At 42.1% G+C, this 21,412-nt stretch overlaps 1 protein-coding gene across 1 annotated transcript in view; it reads right to left on the bottom strand.

The window, feature by feature from the left end:
* The window catches only part of LOC134540438 (obg-like ATPase 1), a 114,245-nt gene that overhangs the window by 59,111 nt on the left and 33,722 nt on the right, over positions 1–21,412 (bottom strand). The window contains exon 3 of the mRNA XM_063383188.1: positions 2,874–2,934. Within this exon, the coding sequence (XP_063239258.1) occupies positions 2,874–2,934 (61 nt within the window). The remainder of the gene's footprint in view (positions 1–2,873; positions 2,935–21,412) is intronic.

The raw sequence follows: 21,412 nt of genomic DNA, 5'->3' as shown, positions 1-21,412 counted from the left end.
GTTATTTATTTTATATCATTTATAACAGACAGTCTTTGATATTTGTACAATAAAATTAATATAATTTATATTAATTAAATATAATATGCAATATATTTACTTTTAACATATATTTGAGACGATTTATGTTTTTCAACATCTAGCTATAGTGTACGTTTAAAGCTTATTATATAACTATTATTTAAAATCTTAATTTTGGATTATATAATTTCATTGAACAAGTTATGTGATTTTCGACTTCAAAGGAACAGTCCTGAAAATGCACGTGACCGCACAAAAAGAAGCGAGAGTCGTATTTCTCCTTTTGTTCTTTTTTCTTGCCGAGACGGTTTTTCCCCGAGCGCGACCCGAGAGCCGGGCGCCAGCCGACAAGTGTAGCCGAGTGTAGCCGAGTGTAGCCGAGTGTCGACCGGCGGCGGCAGAGTAATGGCCGCGCCCGCGGTCTCCGAGCTGCTGCGAGCGTCCTGGGAGGAGGGCGGGAAAGCGGCTTCAACCGCCAGAGCGCCACCCTCCCTTCCCCGAACAAGGATCCTCCGCGGTTCTCAACCCCTCCCCCTCTTCACCAACCCCTTCCACACCGTCACCCTCCTCCGCTTATCTGAATTGCAAATTTAATCGACTGCGCCAAAAGCAGCAACCGGGAGAAGAGGAAAACGCAAATACCGAGAGACGACATTTTCCACCAAACCTTTTTTTTTCATCCCCATCCCCTTCCTTCCCCCAACATTAAGCTCATTCTTTTTTTTTATATCATTTTTTTTTTACGTACGCACATGTCTAGAAAAATGGGGAACGGAAAATTCCTAAATGCGTTGTCGTTACGTCAAGGATTTGCACTATAAGGGGCAGGAAGGTCCTAAACACATTCAGTTCCGCCGCTAAAATATCCTCCATTTTCGCAGTGGGGCCAACCGCGTCGCGAGCCACTTAAAAATCCTTACCGTCTGCAAGGGGTAAAAAATGGGGGGGAAGGGGGCATCATGAGCTATCGCTCGCACGTCAGCCAACCCCCCGGGCTACGCACAGAGAGAAAATAAAAATTTTACCCATCTCCCTAACCCCCTCCCCCCCCCGAAAGCACGGTAATTTTTTTTATTGCTACTTAAGCCTCTTAACTGAGCGCGCTCTATAAATCTGCCCGCGAAGTTCATATTATCCCAAATACAGTCTTTGAGTCACGGTTCCTGGCATGATTTCAACCTGTGACGCCACACGCCACGTTTCGCGGGCGGAAATAAATCGTCCTCCTCAGTTCGACCGCTCGCTTGCGCTCCCCCCAAAAACCCTCCTCCCCCTCCCCACCCCCAAAAAAAAACACAGCTAAGATAAATTAAAGCCGTTAAGGGGCCCGCCTCGTCAGGGGTGTGTATGTGTGTTGGCGAGGCGGGATGATAAGCGCGACGTTCGCTGGTGCTTCTAGCGCGGTGTCTCCTCTGGACTGGCGCGCAGTCTTCTCGTCGTGCACAGGATAACTGTGAGATCTGAGCGGTGACCGAAACATTACGTGGCCGAGGAATGAAGATAAAGGTGTCATGCAAGTCCCGCGAGTGCTTTCGAGAATATCTACCGGGGGGGCTCCGTGTCTAAAAAAAAATATCCCGAACAAGCGTTTTTGGCCATTTACACTCTTCTAAAAAATACAGTTTAAAGGGTATTATTAAATGCTTTTCCGTAAACTGACACCACTCGGATATCTTGAGTTTTTTTTTCCAAATCGCGTGGATTCATCTGAAGCTATGCACACCGTGTGCGTGTGTGTGTGTGCGCGCGCCCGAGTAGACGAAGGGGGGGGGGGCCCTTAATCATATAATTAATTTTAACTCATTGCTTTCCGCGCAACACTGCCTCCACCGCAAGAACAGTTGGTTAACAACCGGGAAGTGACCGAGGTGGTGGAGTAGAGGGGAGGGGGGTGGGATGTAAGCCATTTCGTCCGCGTTTCGGTCCGTCGGTCGGGCGCCGATTAACCAGCGCGTTAACTCGCGGCAAGTCGTCGATTAGGGGCGTCGCGTCGGGGCAACCTCTACCCCCTTCTACCGCCCAACGGCGCACGAAAACAATTATTTCCCCCCCTACCTTACCCATCCTAACTGTCTCTTCTGGAAAGTGGGTTGGAGGGGGGGCAGGGTGGTACCCGGGTACACTGTGACGGCGGAGGTGTGGAGGGGTCACGGGTACCTAAAGACCCCGCCCTCACTCCGCAACGGTAACGAGTTGTTTTTTTTTTATTTCGGTAAAGTGGGCGCCGACTAGACGCCGGCTTTGGAGCCACCCTTCTTCCCCCCTACCCCTTCCCCTGATCGGTGAATTGGTACCCCGACGGAGGTGGGGGGGGGTGTGAGGGGGGGGGGAACACCTACAATCGCGCCGGGGGGAGGCGCCGGCGCCATTGTCACGTTAATTCATTGCCCGGCGTTCCATTAAAGAACCAACCGATGCCCGCCCAGGCACAGCCCCTGCCCACAAACAGCCCCCCCCCCCCCACAATCCGGCCCTCCCGCATTTTCTTCAATCCGGCATGCCGAATCAACGAACGTCGATACAATATTTTAAGGGCCCCCACTTACCTGGGCGCGCGCACATATACACACACACACACTACGTGATTTGAAAACTGCTCAATGATATCAGAGCGGCGTCTGTTTACAAACGCATTTAAATACGCCGAGGACGTACGGGTAGTTTTGATTCCGCATTACATTTTTTAAAACTGCATTTTTTTTTTTGAAGAATGAAAACGGCTAGAAAGGCGTGAAACGCCTGGTCAAGATTCTTGAGAGTATAATCAAGGGACTTGCATTGCACCTTATATTATTATATATTATCATTTTTGCGCTGTCGAGGCCAGAATTTTTACACTCCAAGTAACTCACCTGACGGGCTTGAAGTATTCGCACAGATAGTCGAACCTTTCATCCGGAACTGGTACGCGACGTGCCTGAAACAAAACATTTCGGTCAATACATCCGTCAATACATCCGTCAATACATCCGTCAATACACCCGTCATACATCCGTCAAAATCCATTTGTCGAGAGAAACAGAGGACCCGGGGGCAAATATTTTGTCGCTCCCCTTCCCCATTACTAGAGACCTGCGAAATTCGCGGTTTCGATGGCCTTCAGGATAGACTGCACATACCCCTGTACATTCGGGCAAATAACGCAAGTTCATTGGCTGCCGACTTGTAAGTCGTCTCAGTTGGTTTGTCTGTGATAAGATCATTCTTTGGTTGAGGATTTATAACTGGTTGAGATTCGTCCAGATGAACAGTAAGCCAATAGCAAAATTATCTAAGAGGTATGTGTGTTTGAATTCTAGCCTATCACCGAATGAATCCGCGAATTTTGCAGGTCTCTATCCATTTCTTAAGGGGTACTAAGCTCCGCCATCTTGGATTTTCAATTTTTTTTATATAATTCCAATTCCGAGCTACTTATCACGATTTCTGGCATGTCAAGGCATGAATCAGAACCTTATATACCTAGTTGCAACCACATGTTTACTGACAGGCTCCAGTCTGTAAGCGCCGCGCGGAAATAACTTAACATTTCAGGCGAGCGACGAAAACTATCGTGATACTACACCAGTTCATAAGTGTTGACTAAAACAAGTAGCCAAAGCTAAGTCCTGTGCTATGTCAAAAAAAAAAGGCAGTAATGAGGACTGCCGACAGAAGTGAAAACCTAGAACTCTTTTTTTTTTCATGTGTAATTTATCATCATTTCTACGTCAAATGTACACAAGAAAATGATTTTGGTATTATATCAGTATGATGTCAGAATGATATCCTTACATACTTTTTTAAGACAACATATGTCAGTGGTATGTCAAAATTACGTAAAAATTCAATACTTAGCTATGACTTACAAGTGATGTCAGACCTAGGTCATGTGTTCACTTGGCAATGCACAATATACACAAATTAAACTTTTCACGTGGTCAATTTAACTTCACTTACTGCTACTACAGCATGTGGGTGACGCGAACTCACAAGATTTTACCCATCCAAAAAAAAGGTGTCCGACACGCACATGATACAGTCGAGTATGTACAATGTAGCTAGCACGTCGGTGACGCGAACCCATAAGTAGGGGCAGGCATTTTTCGCGAATAAACCTGAACGCCTATTAAACTGCAACAAGGTATACCAGCACCAGCTGTTTCTTCCTTGTGATTGGCGGCCGTCTGCGAGAGAAGTAGTTGCGTTATTTGGCTGAGCCACTCAGGACGCGTTTGCTTCCGCGATGAATTATTGTGATTGGTGTTGCAACAATCGTCATGTACCTGAATGAAACTCACCCAATCACGAAACACAGACGATGCTGCAGTGTTTTAACTTTCAGCTAGTATCGGAATCTTTTCGCGAAATAAGCATGCTCCTACCCATAAATAGGGACCGGAAAAATTCGCGGGTGTAATGACCTCCAGGATGAAATCCACAGTTCTACTTACACTCGGTCAAATGTCACCCACTCACATTGGCTGCTGTGTCTTGTGAGACGTCCCAACGTAGCAGCCTGTGATTCGATAAAGCTTTGGTCGGGTGTTTCCCATTGGCCCAGAGTCATCCAGGTGAGTTGTGAGCCAATAGCAGAGGCAGCACTGAGGTATAACTATTTGTATGTTAGCCTATCGTGAGATGAATTCGCGAATTTTTCCGGTCTCTACCCATAAGTTTTTCCCCAACCAAAAAATCGCTCAACGCAGCAAAAGAAGTTTTCACTTCAAAAATCGGCAGGTAAGCTTTATTCCAAGCGGTATCGAAATATTTGAAATTAACGTAAGTATATGTGCGAACCAACCCCCCCCCCCCCCTAAGGGGCCAGCCTCTCACATCGACGCTCGAAGAGGCTCCGTCGGACGAAGACACGGGGCGATTTTCTTCCGGTCGGACAAGGCGCGAGCGAAGACCCCGCGCCAAACGAAAACACGCGTCGATATTTTTTTATTTTTTTTTTTCACGCTGGCTGAAAACAGTACTTACGGAAAGACTGCAGGTGTGCTACTCGGGGGAAAGAGCGCCTACCCCCCCCCCCCCTCGCCAGCACGAGAGACAGTAATGACACGCTCTACGCTGCCCGCGTACAGTCGCGGCTAGAGAGGTGCGCGAACGAGTACGCTCCGGGGCAGAGGAAATGGAGCACTTTGCATGGGTCCGACCATACATTGTAGGACGTTAAATATGGTCGACAGCTTTTACGCCAACGACCAGAGACTCCAATCCTCAATCGTCGCTCTTAAAAATAATATATATATATATATATATATATATATATATCTTTCAAAAGTGCGCCCGTGCTTTTCCCGGGATTCGAACCCAGACCCCCCCCCCCCCACGAAACCGTAAGCCGGTTGAGCATCAAACTGCTCTACGGAAGTGCGCTAAGTACCTTCTGGTGCAGAGTGGACCCTCACTCAAAATAAAGGTGGTTTGTAAAGTTTTATTTATTTTCCCAAAGTTCAATTTGGCGCGTAGCTGCTGGGATCTCCCCCCCCCCCCCGCCCCCTGGATCTGATACAATCACGCGCTACTTAATCCAAAATACTCACTGTTAATTTTTTCTTTCAATCGTTTTAGTATATATATGTATATGCGTGTATATGTATATATGTATATGTATATATATATGTATATATATAACATGGAACATGATACAATCCCGTAACCGTGATTTTTATGTCGTGTCATTACTATTATTTAAGGGGTAGGCCTATTTCTGAAATTTCAAAACGGTACCTCCCTCGCATTTGTTGTTCTGACACACATTTTCAACAGATACCCACTAGGTGTTGATATTCACTATGATATTCACCAAGTGATGATAGGGCAGATATTAACTCAGTCGCCCAAGTGTTGGTAATTACGAAGACTCGCGAGACTTTTTACACCTATTATATTACGCTTCGTGAACATCCATTGAAAAGATTTGTGAAAAAAAAAAAAGAAAAAAAAACATCAAATGCAAGGGAGGTACAGAGTTAAATTTTCACCGCTTTCGGCGAGACCTGAAATATACAATAAATAGGGACTGGAAAAATTCGCAACTGGGAGACTCGTGATTCGATACTGCTTCGACTGAGGGCCTATAGTTGACCCACAGTCCTCCAGGTTAACAGTGAACCAATAGCAGAAATTGCATAAAGGTACAATTGATTGCATTTTAGCATATCGCGAAATGAATCCGCGAATTTTTCCGGTCTCTAACAATAAATACAGGAACACACGATTGTTGCACGATTAGGAACAAAAAAAAAAATGTATCTCCAAAGCAACCGTGAAAAGATTCCTCGTGTAAACACACCACGCGTCTTCAGGAACTTGAGCGCGCGCACTTGTTAGCCGCGTTCCAAACACAACCAGACAAAAACCAGAAGTTCTCACAGTAAATTGCGGGATCTTTTCTACAGAAACAGACGGAATAGCAAGATGGTGAGAAAAGGAGGGAGGAGGGGGGGAGGAGAGAGGGAATAACACGAGTTCTCCGGAGCAGTGGCGTAGCCAGGGGGGGGGGTTTTAGGGGTTCAACCCCCCCCCCCCCCCTTAGCACCAAATCTTTAATTAATTTCTTATTCATCACTCAAACAAATCTCATATTAAAATTAATAAAATTTTTACCATTACAATATTTAAATTTAAATACCAAAACTGCTAAAATAGCACTATTTTACACCTTAAAATCCAAATTTTCCCGGGGGAGGACACCCGGACCACCCCGCTTTAATACGGGGTGGGGGGTGGCCATGCTTCTTAACACCCCCCATACACAAATCCTGGCTACGCCACTGCTCCGGAGCAAAACCCGAGCTTCCACTTAAAAGCAGTTTCCAACAAAAACAAAAACACCACGCGATATATATCCGGTTCGTGAATGAGTCGAAACGACCGCGAACTCGCGATGCGAATAATTATAACAAACACGGAATGAAATAAACAAACAAAAAAAAGGGGGCAGTTGTTTCACGCTCGTTCCTCGCCACGTAGATAGGGGTCGTCGCAATTAGCGAGCGCTGTCTCTCACCGCCTCACGCGAGGCCGCAGAAGGCATAGATAGGTACGCACGGGAACAAAGACACGGCACCCGGGGGGAAGGAAGAACACCTCACAAGAGCTTCGCATGTCCGCCGCTGTAGCGTGCAGTGTGCATTCTAATGGGCATTCACTCTCTCTTTCCAATGCACGATATCTGCTGTTAGCGGTGTCCTTGTTTCTGTTGCCAGATGCACGGGGAAGCCTAATATGTACATCAAGTTCTGTCCCTGCCCGAACACTCCCGAATATTCACCTTCGGCCAACGTCGGGTTTAATTATATATATTTATATTTCTGTTTATTTTAATGTAGCTATACTAACCAAACTAACAGTCCATAGTGTTTTAAAGTGTTTTAATGTAGCTAAACTAACCGACCACTTATAATATTTTGAATTCATTTTTCCTGCGCAAAAATAAAACAAATCCCGAGGTTGGCCGAAGGTGAATATTCGGGCGTGTTCAGGCAGGGACAGAACTTGATGGACATCTTAGGCTCCTCCAGATGCAAGCCATAGAGCGCAAAAGTTTTATAATCCAATGAGAATTTAAAAAAAAAAAAAAAACACACACACACACACACAAATATAGGTACTTTATATTCAAAAGGGAAATTTAAAATATATTTTTTTTATATTTTTTTTCTTCCTGTATTTCATTAAGAGCATCCATAATCTTTTAATAGGAATTTCTTACTTCGAAAAAATAACTGAAAGACGCCATCTTGGTTTTAACAGTTTTCGCCATCACTTAGTATTAAATATTAAAAATGTTGGCTCTGTTTGACCACAGATCATAATTAGTGAAATGTTTTATTAATTATGACCGGATGTATACAACAGTAATAATGCTGTCAGTCACAAGACACTATTTCAATGGTCTTAGGAAAATCTACAAATGGTAAAATTAAAAAAAAAATCCTAACTAAAACATCTAATGATTATCAATCATATAAAAAAAAATTAATTTTCCATATTAACAAGCCGGGGGTAGTGTCAATCTGGCTACAATGACGACGAGAAACTGGCATCTGTTCCCGAATCGTCGCCAACTGTTTTGTCATAGGAAACATACTGTGTTCATCGGTGTCTTCGTATTTGTGTTGTCCATAATATATGTTTATCTTCATCGTTGTGTTCGTATATTTGCTGTGTTGTGCAGGTTTTGTTGTCTGTCTGCATTTACAGTTGCTGTTGAAACTGTCTCGTCGTTGTAAGACCCACTTAGCTCGCCTGTGCTGTTAATTTTTTTGACGTGACAACGTCTAATAAATCGATGAACGCCGGCTGCACGCACTAAAAAGTGTCCCGTTATGCACATTGTTCTGTTACGCTGTGTCCCGTTACGCTTATTGTTCCGTTACGCTGTGTTCCGTTACGCTGTGTTCCGTTTCGCTGTAGGCGAGTGCAGTAATAATAGGTTATGTTACAATTGACTAAAAAATTATGGTGATTCATACAACTGATGATAGAAATTTGATTAGAGTTTATTTATATGAAAACTTGTTCATAATTATATTTAAACTTTATAGCTAAACGCCAGTTTTTAAAATTAATTACAAGTCATCTACACGTGAACTGTTTCGTCGACTGTTTATAAAGTGAAGTGAAAAGTTAATGTGGTTTTCATTGCTTATTACAACAACAATTTCGGCAATAAAGGTTAATTATTCTTGCATTTTAAAAATCTGATTACTAGTATAATTTCAAGTATTTATTCTTTTATTATTAAAATAAAAAAATTCAATTTTATTCATAAAAGTATGCAATAATTTCATCAATGTTTTGTTATGACGTTGTCACACTAAATTATCGTCCGTAAACCGACTTTACAGACAACCAATTTTTTTTTTCATGACTAAATCCCTTCCAACGGAATTCTTGTGCTGTATGATATTTAAGTTAGAACGTGATCGTATGTGCTGTCGTCGTTGAGTTATATATGAAACCTATTGGGTTTGTCTGCCTGACATCAGCTGATTTTAGGCTTGTTCTCTGTTGGCTTTATTGTTTTCATTTTTAATTATTACTTTTGCGTACTTGAATTTTTTTTTTCCATGACAAACAGTGTAAAACTGCCAATGGCGTAAGGCCAAGAAATTGTATTAAATCAAAAATTCCAAATTGCACGTATCATTTGAAGAATAAACACAACACTTGTTCGCAAGTGGGAAACGCGGCGGACGTTGCCGTGACCTGTGGGTTTTCTCAGTTTTCTTCACTCAGTATTCTTCAGGAAGGTCTGTCTCTCGGGTAGGGCAGCCTGCTCCTGTGAGTGTCAGCCTCGTTCCATCCATGCCGATCCTGCCTCAGGCGGAGAAACTAAACGTCCATTTTCAACATTAATGTATATTTGATCCAGTGAAGTAACAACTATGCGTTTTGATGCTTTAAATAATTGTTTTTTATTGGTTTACAATTATATCACCTTGTGAACCGTGGTGTTACTGTCGAAAGCTTGTTTGATTTCCAAGCAAACATCATCAACTGATCTTGAGTTAAATGATTTCGTACATACATAATTTTGTTTTAACTTTAAATTTGGCTAACGTGAAAAAAAAACCAACTTAATATTTAATAATTCGAAAATCTCAGAAAAAACACTTCATTTATCTGTCTCAATTACGGTAAATTACAAAAAAAAAAAAAAAGGACAATTTTTTGTTGAGTAATTTTCGAATACGAAAAATATAATTTTTGACAGCGTAGTTTTGGTTTGCATAGTACCAATACGCACTTCCGCTTGGAAATTGCTTGCGGTTAGTTGATTGATCAATTTTGCAAGACCCTACTCCGTTTGCTACGTCAACGAGTCTAGTATTCTATAGCCAGATTTCGTAATTAACATTTCCACGGGCCTAACGACTCGCGACATAAAATAAACACGTAAATACCCTTCCAATACGTCTCACTACAATGCATACACAACAGGCACAATAACTGCTGCGGCTACCAATTGAAAAATTACACTCTTAATGAGAAGGCGCGGCATTGAAATGCTTTTGGTGCATTGTCGTCTGCTTGAGTGTGGCGCGCACGCAATGCCAGAGTCAAATTATACGCAGTTAGAGTGGAGATTTTTTTTAAAAACTATTACTGCAAAAGAAACCTAAACGAGAACCATCAACATTGTATGTGAGCTAAAATCTTCTGTTAAGAGTGATGGCGATTAACAACCATAACAAAAAATTTAGCTGCAACATAGTTTCCGAAATTTGAAAACGTCTAATCTGCTCGTTCGAATAAATTATTTTTAAAAATTGCCCGGTTATTTTCAGGCAAAAGAACAGACGTTGTGTGACACAACATCTTCGCTTGTTAGCCCAGCAAAGTTTATTTCAGCGAAATAAATGGCGCTGACTTAAACAAAAAAGTATCGAAACATGACCATGCACTTAAAAAGACTGGGTCAATGAGATTTGAAGGTGAGCTGTTTAGTTAATGTCAGGTTTTATTCAACATAAATTTATTTACTGCCACAAATTAGTTTCACTCTTGTTTATTTACAGGTGTTTGCGGTACAATTACATTTATTTTACAAAATATAACTTCAAAGCATTAGAAAAATAATTAAATAGGTTTTGGCATGTACACAACACTTGAACGGTTAAAAATAATAAATTAAAAATTCAATTTATTAAATTACACGACACACACCTACTAAAAATATTTGATGGAAACGAAATGTTTCTTGAAAGACAAAACGAAGTTTCAAGGGTTTGAATGCTACAAAAATTTTACGTGATTACAAGCAAAACTTTAAATACCCCTCGCAACGTGATATGCCGTATCAGCTAGGAATTTGCAAGGAGGAAGATTCCTTCAAAACGTTTTGTACGAGCTTAAAGGTTTAAGTAATGTATGAATCACAAGCCGACATCCGAAGGAAAATGATGGAGAAAGGTTGGGGGGGGGGGGGGGGGGGAAGGAGGGGTCGCAGTGGTGGAAAGAAAATAATTCCCACTTAACTGATTTCTACGAACACGAAATTAACTTCTCCTTGAAACCCTGAGTTTCAATTGCTTTCTTGGTAAGAGTGATGCCATTGGCATAAAAAAATGCAGCATAAAAGAAAAAAAAGAAAAAGAAGAAGGAAAAAAGAGAAAACTTTCCGTGCAGAAAATCACGTATCCGTGTGAAATACGCCCTCGTGGCTATTACTCGGATACGTAAATAAATTCAGAACAACTTAGAACTATTCACTGAATACGTACAGTCATCATTCTAATGCAATGCAGGCTGAACCTGAACTACGTCTTCAGGACACGTCTTTAAGATGCTTGCAAAATAATACAGAAAAAAAAAAACTAGAAACTATTTTTATTCGAAAAAGAAGAATTGTACGGAAAAATGTGCGACCACGGTGCTGCCATCTGTGGCGGATGACGCGAACCAAAGTTCACGAAGACAAAGGGAAACTTTGCAGTATTGACTATTTAGCGAATTTTAACAAGATGGGTAGTATTTTAATAAAACTCCTTGTCGAAAATCATGTCCAAAGCCGGGGTTTAGTATTTTTTTTTTTCAAGTTTTTTCGCTTTCACCGGAGCCGTTTTATTATGTATATGTATACATATGTTGTTTTTTTTTAATTTAGAGTCGGCTTAAGTGAAATGTTTCCATAGCCGAGTAACTGCTCCGGCAGCGAATTCTAGCGGCGGTTGCGGAAACTACGTGTGATTCGCGTCAAGAAATGTAGTAGAAAACACCATTTGCATAAATACTTATCCCGCTCGGCATTATACGTTAACTTTCGTGTCCGAGTTTCGTATTATAAGTGTAGCAGCAACATGAGAACACATGGATTTGCTCGGTGCAGAGGTTGGCTGCTACACATCTCTGGCGAGTGATGGAAGACTAGCTTAATTTTTGACGTGACAATAAAATAAATCGATGAACGCCGGCTGCACGCACGAAAAAGTGTCTCGTTACTTACGTTGTCCCGTTAAGCTCATTGTACGCTTGCGCCGCATCTATCTCTCTTCCACTCGATTGGAACAACCATCGATTTGACTTTTTCGAGGCACATTTAACTTGAAACACTCCCATTTCGTTTCCTACTTTTCCTATCATCGTCCTATCCTTAACAGAATAACACAGATTTGGAAGAAGTTAAATAGCAAACATGTATAAAAGTTATAGTTAAAATAATCTCTTCGTTAAAGTAATAAACATATTTGAATTAATGAGTGCAAATAAAAGTAAATTTATCAATTAAATTGTAGATTTCATTTCACTCCTTCTTTGTATCCCTACACAATTGTGATAATTCAATAAAAATGATTCAATTTTATTCATAAAAGTATGCAATCATTTCATCAATGTTTTGTTATGACGTTGTCACGTTAAACTATCGTCCGTAAACCGACTTTACAGACAATTAATTTTTTTTTAAATTATACCATCCATATATTTAAAAAGAAATATTACAACTAAAATAAAATGACCAAAGTACAAAACATACCCTCAACTATTTTAAATCATAATGTTTTTATGTTTAAATAAAGCCAATGAATTTCAGGTTAAGATAAAAAAAAATACTTGCAACGATGATTACATGATTATTTAATATTATCGTTGAGTTAATGTTTAGATGCATTTATTTTCAACATACTGTCGGATATGTTTTTAATTTGCCACAGATTGTTTTTAAAAGCAAACAAACCTCACAAAAAGGAATAAAATCAACTGAGCGTTCATGCAGGATGGTTTTCAGTTTCAACCCGCCTGATTTCGATGGAACCCGAGGCGAAGAAAGAGTTCGGAATCCGAAACGTCGCGTGTCCGGCAGATAACGTGTTTTCCGGAACACATTTCCACATCGCATGCTGACGGTCCTGGGATATTTTCCAAGTTTTTTTTAATTATTTTTTTTCAACGCTCACCCACGACCATTCGTTACTCGGGCGAGTAGAAAAACAAAAGAATAAATTTAAAAAAAAAGGGAAAAAAAATATATACTAGTTCTCTTTCTCGTTGTTTTCCCCCCAGAGATGAAGAGATATCATTTCTCGGAAGCATTTCCAAGTCCGGTGTGGCCCCGTTAATGACACCAAACGAGCCGAAGGTCACTTTTTTTTTTTTTTAAAGTGGCGTCAATTAAAACCTCATTTCTGTCAAGTTTTCATTTACTAACCTCCTACTCCCCCCCCCCCCACCCACCTAATCCCTTCACCCCTTCGGCGGAACCTTTGAATATCTATACTGTATAGAAGTCGCGAGTGGATAGGATTTACTCTACGTTTTTCAGGAGCGTATGATGAGCAGCTTGGGAACTTCACCGCTGCAGTGCGCTGCCGTCGTAACGCCCTGTATCGTCTTAGTTGTTATTTACCCGTTAGAGCGCAGCAATGTCGCCCGCTGTCATTCCCCGCACCACTCACCCAACATTCACTGCAGCTCAAGGTCGTTTAACAGGAGGAGGAAAGGGTGTTTGAAGAGTTCGACACTTGTCCGCTAGGGACCACCACAAGTCGATGCCCTAGAGATGGTGGCGATTGCGGCGGTGAATTAACCAACTACCTCAAAACCGTATTAGAAATTTTAACCTGGGCTGGCGATTTCTATACAGTATATATATTCAAAGGCGGAACTGATAGGAAACTGACCTCGTTTGTTTCTTTCCCAAGTCTCAATCTTCCGTCGCACGAGTTCTGGGGACGGGACTTCGGAAACGATTTGAACCCCTGTACCTCCCGGTCCGTAAATTTTACCGCCCCTTGGACGAGTTCCTAAAAAAAAAAAAATATCTGGGCAAAGAAAAACAAGGGTTGAAAAAAAGGGCGGGGGGGAGGGAGGGATAGAGCGCTCACTTTTCTACGCACAACTGCTTACACCTCATTTCAAGTCGTCGATTACTAGGGACCTGAAAAATTCGCGGTTTCGATGACCTTCAGGATAGTCTACACAGTCCTCTGTACACTCGGGAAAATAACGCCAGTTCGTCGGCTGCTGACTTGTGAGTCGTCTCAACTGGTTTGCCCTTGATTTTGTTACTTCTTTGGTTGAGGGGTTTCTCATCGGCCCAGAGTCGCCCAGACGAACAGTGAGCCAGTAGCAAAAGCAGCTTAAAGGTATATGTATATGAATTTCAGACTATCGCCAAATAAATCTGCGAATTTTTCCGGTCTCTATCGATTACAGATCATCAGACACCACCACCACCACCACCACGTGTACTTCTGCAAACACGACATCTCGTGGTTCACATCATCACTGAGCATTTTGTCACTGGATCATTTCCTCCGCGGTACAGAATATACGCCGAGTAACCGGATGGAAACAACGTCGTATCCCCACACCCCTTCCGGAAATCCCCCCCAAGTCTTCGAAATAGGCCTTTGAAACGGGTAGTTACCACAACGCCGAACGTACAATAACGCCGAATACCATAACGCCGAATGCCAAATTGACCGCAACGCCGATAGCTAGAAAACTGTTGTGTACCACAACGCCGAAATACAGTAACGCCGCCGAAAAATGTTGCTGCGGGAAGGGGGGGGGGGGTCACAGTAGCAAAATGAAAAACAATTGAATGAATTTGTGTGTGTTTCTTAAATGTATCTTAACGCCGAAATACCACAACCTAACCTAACCTAGGCTAGCCTAACCTAGTCTAACCTAACCTTACCTAACCTTACCTTTGTGGCAGTCCTGCAATGACATTTATCGGCATTAATGTATTTCAGCGTTGTGGTAATTCGGCGTTGTGGTACACAGCAGTTTTCTAGCTGTCGGCGTTGTAGTCAATTTGGCATTCGGCGTTTATGGTTTTCGACGTTATTGTCCGTTCGGCGTTGTGGTATTTCGGCGTTGTGGTGCGTCCCCCTTTGAAACCTGTGCCAAATGGAAAAAAAAAAATGGACGGAGGGGGAATTCCTAACGTCATTCGGGTTGGAGATTATCCGAACTAAGAAAGGAATTCAAAAACACAACCTTCATTTCAAACTCCCTTGCGCAAACGGCTAAATTATACACTGAGGGGGGGGGGGATTGCCCAAAACACACGGTAAAATCGTTGGGCTAACCTTTTGTCTAAATATCAATTACATATGCTTTTTTATTATAATTTAATTGTTACGAACACATTAAGTAAGAACAAAAACTGATAAAACTAAACGGAAGAGATTACAATTTTTCCACTGGTAAAAATAAGTTTATAATGTGATGACGGCAAGACGTTGCATACCATAAAGGCTTCTAAAGTATGAACTGAGAGTGCATAAAGCCTCAACACGTACAACCAAATACGCCAATTCCCAAACAAAAAATAAAAAAAGATAAACCCTAACTGGTTTTAAAAATGTATTGGAAATTTAAACCAATATAAAAAATTTTTAAGGATGCATTTATAACTAGTTTATTTATTAACAAACGCAATCAACTTGCCGGTTTCTAAACAGCAGCCATTAAAAGAAACCTCATATAATATCATCACTTAAATGCGAATTATGAGTGTTTTTACTAATGCATTTTTTCTCCATTATCTATGTGCACTTAAATAACCAATTTTCTTTCTCCTTCTGGTATGGCCAGAAATACCACACGCAAATTCGGCATTCATTCTACGAAAATAAAACGGAGGTCGATCAGCTACTCTGTACTCACTCCTACACATTCGAGACACAAGTGATTCACCAAAATGACGTGACAAACATACAATGGCCTTGCGTGTTTGTCACGTCAAACTGTATATTTTTTGACGTGACAACGTCCAATAAATCGATGAACGCCGGCTGCACGCACGAAAAAGTGTCCCCTTACGCGCATTGTCCCGTTACGCTCATTGTACGCTTGCGCCGCATCTATCTCTCTTCCACTCGATTGGAACAACCATCGTTTTGACTTTTTCGAGGCACATTAAACTTGAAACACTCCCATTCGTTTCCTACTTTTCCTATAATCGTCCTATCATTAACAGAATAAATAACACAGATTGGAAGAAGTTAAATAGCAAACATGTATAAAAGTTATAGTTAAAATAATCTCTTCGTTAAAGTAATAAACATATTTTAATTAACGAGTGCAAATAAAAGTAAATTTATCAATTAAATTGTAGATTTCATTTCACACCCTTCTTTGTATCCATACAAAATAGTGATAATTCAATAAAAATGATTCAATTTTATTCATAAAAGTATGCAATCATTTCATCAATGTTTTGTTATGACGTTGTCGCCTTAAACTATCGTCCGTAAACCGACTTTACAGACAACCAATTTTTCGCTTAGCAAAGATATCACGAACTCAAAAGTATAAAGAAATGAGAAAGAGTCCTGCCAGATCGCGTAGCCTCGGGGAATTCACGTCCAGGTCAAGACCTCGATGTTTAGCGCTGATGTCCTCCATTTAGAAATAATAATTTTAAAAAATACTAAACAAATTTACCAGTTTCTTTATTCTTTACTTTCTCTAATCTCGCTGCTACCGCGTCTACTCCAAACAGAAATGAAATGGACTAACAAAGAAAAGAACGTAATGAAGACCTGCACGTTGAGCAACGATTTGGGGGGGGGGGGGAAATGAAGATTAGTTTGGAGAAAGGAGGAGGGAAGGCAAGAGAAGGATAGGAAGGGACAAAAAAAAATAAAAGGAAGAGGGGGGAGAGTGAGGGAAAAAAAAATAATACCCCAGTATGCGAAATTTAAATGAGTAGCAATTACGAACTATTTGGGCGGCTCGACCAATTTCGAAGCACATTAAAATGATGAAATGGGAATTGGCGGTGGAAAAAAAACTAACGGGGTTGGCGGGGTAGGGGGGGTGTTTTTACGTGTCGGACGTCGATTACCCGTCTATTCGCTGTGTAAGGAACATGATGGGTGGAGGGAAGGTTAATAAGAAATTGAAGAGGCGGTTAGGAGGAAGGAAGGGGGGGGGGGGCACATCGTCGGCAATACGCCGTAATTGGACGTGACTGAGCAGTTGGCTTCACTGCAGCGGAACGCGCTCCCGCGACTGTTTCGCGAGTCTTGACTACTGGCGTCGTCGGGTGCACATCGGCCAAGCAGACCCAGCAATTTCGCGGAAATTTTCGCGAATCAGTGTCTGGCGCCGTTCCGACAAGTCAACCGGGGATGATGTGACCTTGGTACCTCTCGGCGCCGCGTTCGGTTCGACTCTTCCTCGTCGAGCTGCAACTCCACTGCCGTTTATCTGATTTACCGGCACTTCGAACCAATGGCGGCTTCGGGATGACTTCTCGGGAGGGGCTATCGCACGAAGAAAGGTCGTAGTCGCAAAAAAAAAATGAAAGTGGTCAGATATTGGCCTTGGAATATTATTTACAAATTACTACATGTTTCAAATGCAGAACCTTAGTAGCTCCATGCAACTTTTGATGAGATAAAAGTTTAACATATGAAATTAAATAATTAAGTAAACATAAATATACACTAATCAATAAAATTGGTCTCGGGAGGGGCTATCGCCCCCCACCGCCCCCCACCGCCCCCCCCCCCCTTTCTGGAGCCGCGCTCGCTTCGAACAAAATGTGAACAAGATTTCCGACACCCGTCGGAGATGTGCGCACTAAGCTTATGACACGGAACTCGGACATGACATTGAAAGGTAGAAATCTTTAAAATAATGCCGAGCGTGATAAAAATATACACGCAAATTGTGTTTTCAACTGGATTTCTAGTCCGCTTATCACACGTAGTTTCCGCACCCGCCTCTAGAATTATTTACCGGAGCAGCTACGTCGACTGTCGAAATATTCGATTTGCAGACCGAAATTTTAAACTATACAATGAAATGGCTCCGATAAAAGCGAAAAAAAAAAAAAAAAAAAAAACTTGAAAACAAAATACTAAACCTCTTCTTTAGACCCGATTTTAGAAAAAGGAATTTTATTAAATTACTGCCCATATTGTTGGAAATTCACCGAGCAGCTAATACTACAAAAGTCTCCCCTTTGGCTTTGTGAACTTTGGTTCGAGCCATCCGCCACAGGTGGCAGCACAGTCCGTTACACATTCCCCGTTCCTTCGCTACCGTCGCATTCGCGGAATCACTCTCGCCAGATGCCGTGCACGGGGTTCTATATATTAAGATGCCACACGTCAAAAATCACGCGATACTTTGCCGAGGCACATATTTCGGGAGACAAGGTAACACGACGCAACTCTACTAAAAACGGAAGACGGGTCGCACCCTCCGACACTCCTCTGGACGCCATTAGACGACAGTCACGTAGTGCGCCCGAGGACCTGTGACGAGGAAGATGGTTTATAAGAGGCGGACGCGGGGCTAAAGGGAGGGCTGAATGACCTCAACATGCGCAACTGCAGAGATTTCCCCGGCGGTCTGAAACCCTATTCTTCTTGCGCCCTGTCCCTTTGCCCCCCTAAAAGGGCCCCGCGAGGACCGCAGAAGGACCTGGATGGCGACGACCACCCTGGGTTGGAGGGGGGGGGGGGTGGAACGCCTCAAACCCCCTGCGTCGACGACCGCAGACGGCAGATGCCACTGCGGTCGCCCACCGTCGCCGGGGCTAAAGCACGAAAACAAGCCATCCTCCTTTAACCCCCCCCCCTCCTCCAAATTTCCTTTCCCTTCATAAACTCTCCCCCGAAACGCGCGCCACGACCTCCTCGGTGAGAGAAAAAAACACAATTAAGACGTAACCAGCGGGTTCGAGCCCCTGGGGTCAGCTCGCGGTCCGGCGTACGTAAGCTCTCACTGCGGGAGACGAGACACACGCTCCGCCGCCTTGTTAAGGCCCTGCGTAATCTTTCCCGACATTATTTCACATTTGCCTTAAAAAAAAAAAAGCTATTAAATTTTTTTTTTTAAGTGACGACTTCAACGAAACGAAATATACTAACGTGGTACCGCACTGATAGCGGCGAGCACGTAATAATTGCCCAAAAAACTTAGGGCGTTATTCCTAGACTGTCGTATTCCAGATCGTCCCCAAACCGAATCCCGTTTTAATGAACGGTGCCCCGCGCGAGGCTAAAAACTGGTTACAACGCATTCTAGCAAACGTTTCGCAACCACCGATACAATTTTTTACGGGGAAAAAAAATATATTCGAGATAGCAGCGCCATCGCAAAAACATATAACTTCCATTCTAATTTTCTCTAGTACTTCTAGCTGCGATTATTTCTTGTTATGATTAAATCGTCAAAAAGTATCCCAGGATAGTTTCGCTACCATAAGGTTTCATTTGGTACTCCTAATACGTTTGGTACGTCCTCCGATATGAAATTAATCCCACTTTGTGCAATAGAAGACTGAATTTAAGTATATTCTTATGCACTTCAACAATCGACAGAAAATAAAAGATTCCTATAGGGCCTACACTGTTTTCGGCGCATTTGTCTCGGAATGATTTGTCCACAGTAATTTTTAGAGTTCGTCTTGTTCATGTTGTCGTGGGAATGTGACCCTACTCTATTAGCTCTGTCGTGCTGGAACGATGTACCACGACTAATCGGATTTGTCGTGTCGTGTTGGTCGTAGCATTGTTAACTCCAGCTTTAGACTTTTTCACTGCCGATAAAACACACATTCTAGCGGACGTTTCTCAACCATCGGTACATTTGCTACACCAAAAAACCTACAGGTAGCAGTACTCTCGCGCGAATTAAAATTTCTCAAGTACTTTTAAAGTTGCGATTGTTTGTTTTTATGACCATCTAAAGTGTACAAAATTTATTCCAGGATAGTTTCGCCATCATAAAGTTTCATTTGGCACATGCCAATACATTTGGTACGTACCCTAATATTTACCAAAGTGACTATATACGGGTTTAGGTTGCTACACGTACGTCCGCCGCCATCTTTTCCGAGGTTTCTGAGACTTCTGCGCAGACGCAGCACCGTTCCATTTTCACGAAACTGCTCCTACCAAACGCCGTATACTTAAAGCTAACAAGTTTACCTACATATCAAAAAAATGCATCAGTAATTACGGTGTACCTTTACTTTTTGTTTTGTTTGAAATAAACCACACAATCTTATTATAAAATAAATCTCATCAACACCTTCGCCTGTTTAACATATTAAATTGTGCACATTTTACTCTCCGTAAAAGAAAAAAAATGTTATCAATTCCGCGGATCTCAGCAGAACAGGTCCTCGGCTCGTCGCGACCTGCGGAATGGCGTGAAACCCGTTTAACGCCCCAGCCACGTCCGACATTATGCACAACGCTTGCGAGAGAGAAAAAAAGGCAGTCGCTAATTACGGGACTCTTGCAATTAAACTGCCGAAGGCACAAGCGGCACGGATTTCCTTGATAAGAAGTTCAAGGGACGGAGTTGCCTTGCAGCAAGAAACTTGACTAGGTGCAGTTGATAGAGGAAGAGGATTATTAAAGAAACGGTACAAAGGGAAGGGAAGGGAAGGGGAGGGCAATCCAAAGAAAATATTATCTTCACTTTGATGAGGCTTATGCCTTCAAACTGAGAAAGCAATCTGACGGAACTAGCGTTGTGGCAAGCCCGCAAATCGTTTTTAAAAAAAAAGCTTCATAATTACACTCGAAAATGCTAAAGACTAAATTATTACAATTACAAAATAAACGTCTAGGCAGATTCTCCAGGGACGCAACTCTCAGCCAGCCAAACGCAGATCAGAAAAATTATTTAGTCGCATCTGGCAATACTGCAAAGCTTTAAAGGCCAAACTACCACAGAGTTCTATTACGTAAGTATCAGAAGTGCATCAATGAACGCTTGTCATGCATGAGTGTGACAAATTAAGAGTGAGCTCTAGTTATAAAAAAAAAAAAAAAAAAAAAAAAAAAATTGGAGGATTTTTGTACAGAGTTTTATTAAGTCATTTTAGTAGTCTGTGTGAAATTTTGTACTATTTTAGCTTTATTTATTTGAGAAATTTTATTTTAAATAGGATAATATAAGGCGTTTTAATGAACAACCCAAAGGAGACACAAGTCACTGATATAAACCATGCATGTACACAACGTTATATTGGTATGAAGTTTAAGAGGAGTATGTTGGCAGTTACGAGGCGAGGCAGGATCATGAATGAGATGGTGCAAGCAAGAGCACGTGTACAGGACATGAATTAGATCATGGAAAAAGCAAGAATGAGATATGGTATGGCCATGTGCAGGGAATGAGAAAAGTTAGGAATATGATGGAACTGAAGTACACGAGAAGATCTCGCCAAGGAAGAATACGGAGGAGGAGGTGAGAGCTGATAGTTAAAGAGTGCAGAGAAGAGAAGAATAAACAGAGTGAAGGAGGAGGAATAACAAGAGGGACAGAGAAAATTGAAGTCGTTTTACTTCGATGAACCGGTCACATGCTGAAAGCTGACGATGATGATAATGGCCCATTTACAAGGTGCAAGACTTGGCAAATATGTGCACTAGCTCTACTGAGGCATTTCATCCGTCGAACCACAAGC

Source organism: Bacillus rossius, chromosome 16 (assembly GCF_032445375.1).
Source record: "Bacillus rossius redtenbacheri isolate Brsri chromosome 16, Brsri_v3, whole genome shotgun sequence".
Lineage (NCBI taxonomy): Eukaryota > Metazoa > Arthropoda > Insecta > Phasmatodea > Bacillidae > Bacillus > Bacillus rossius.
This window is presented reverse-complemented; position numbering and strand designations above follow the sequence as displayed.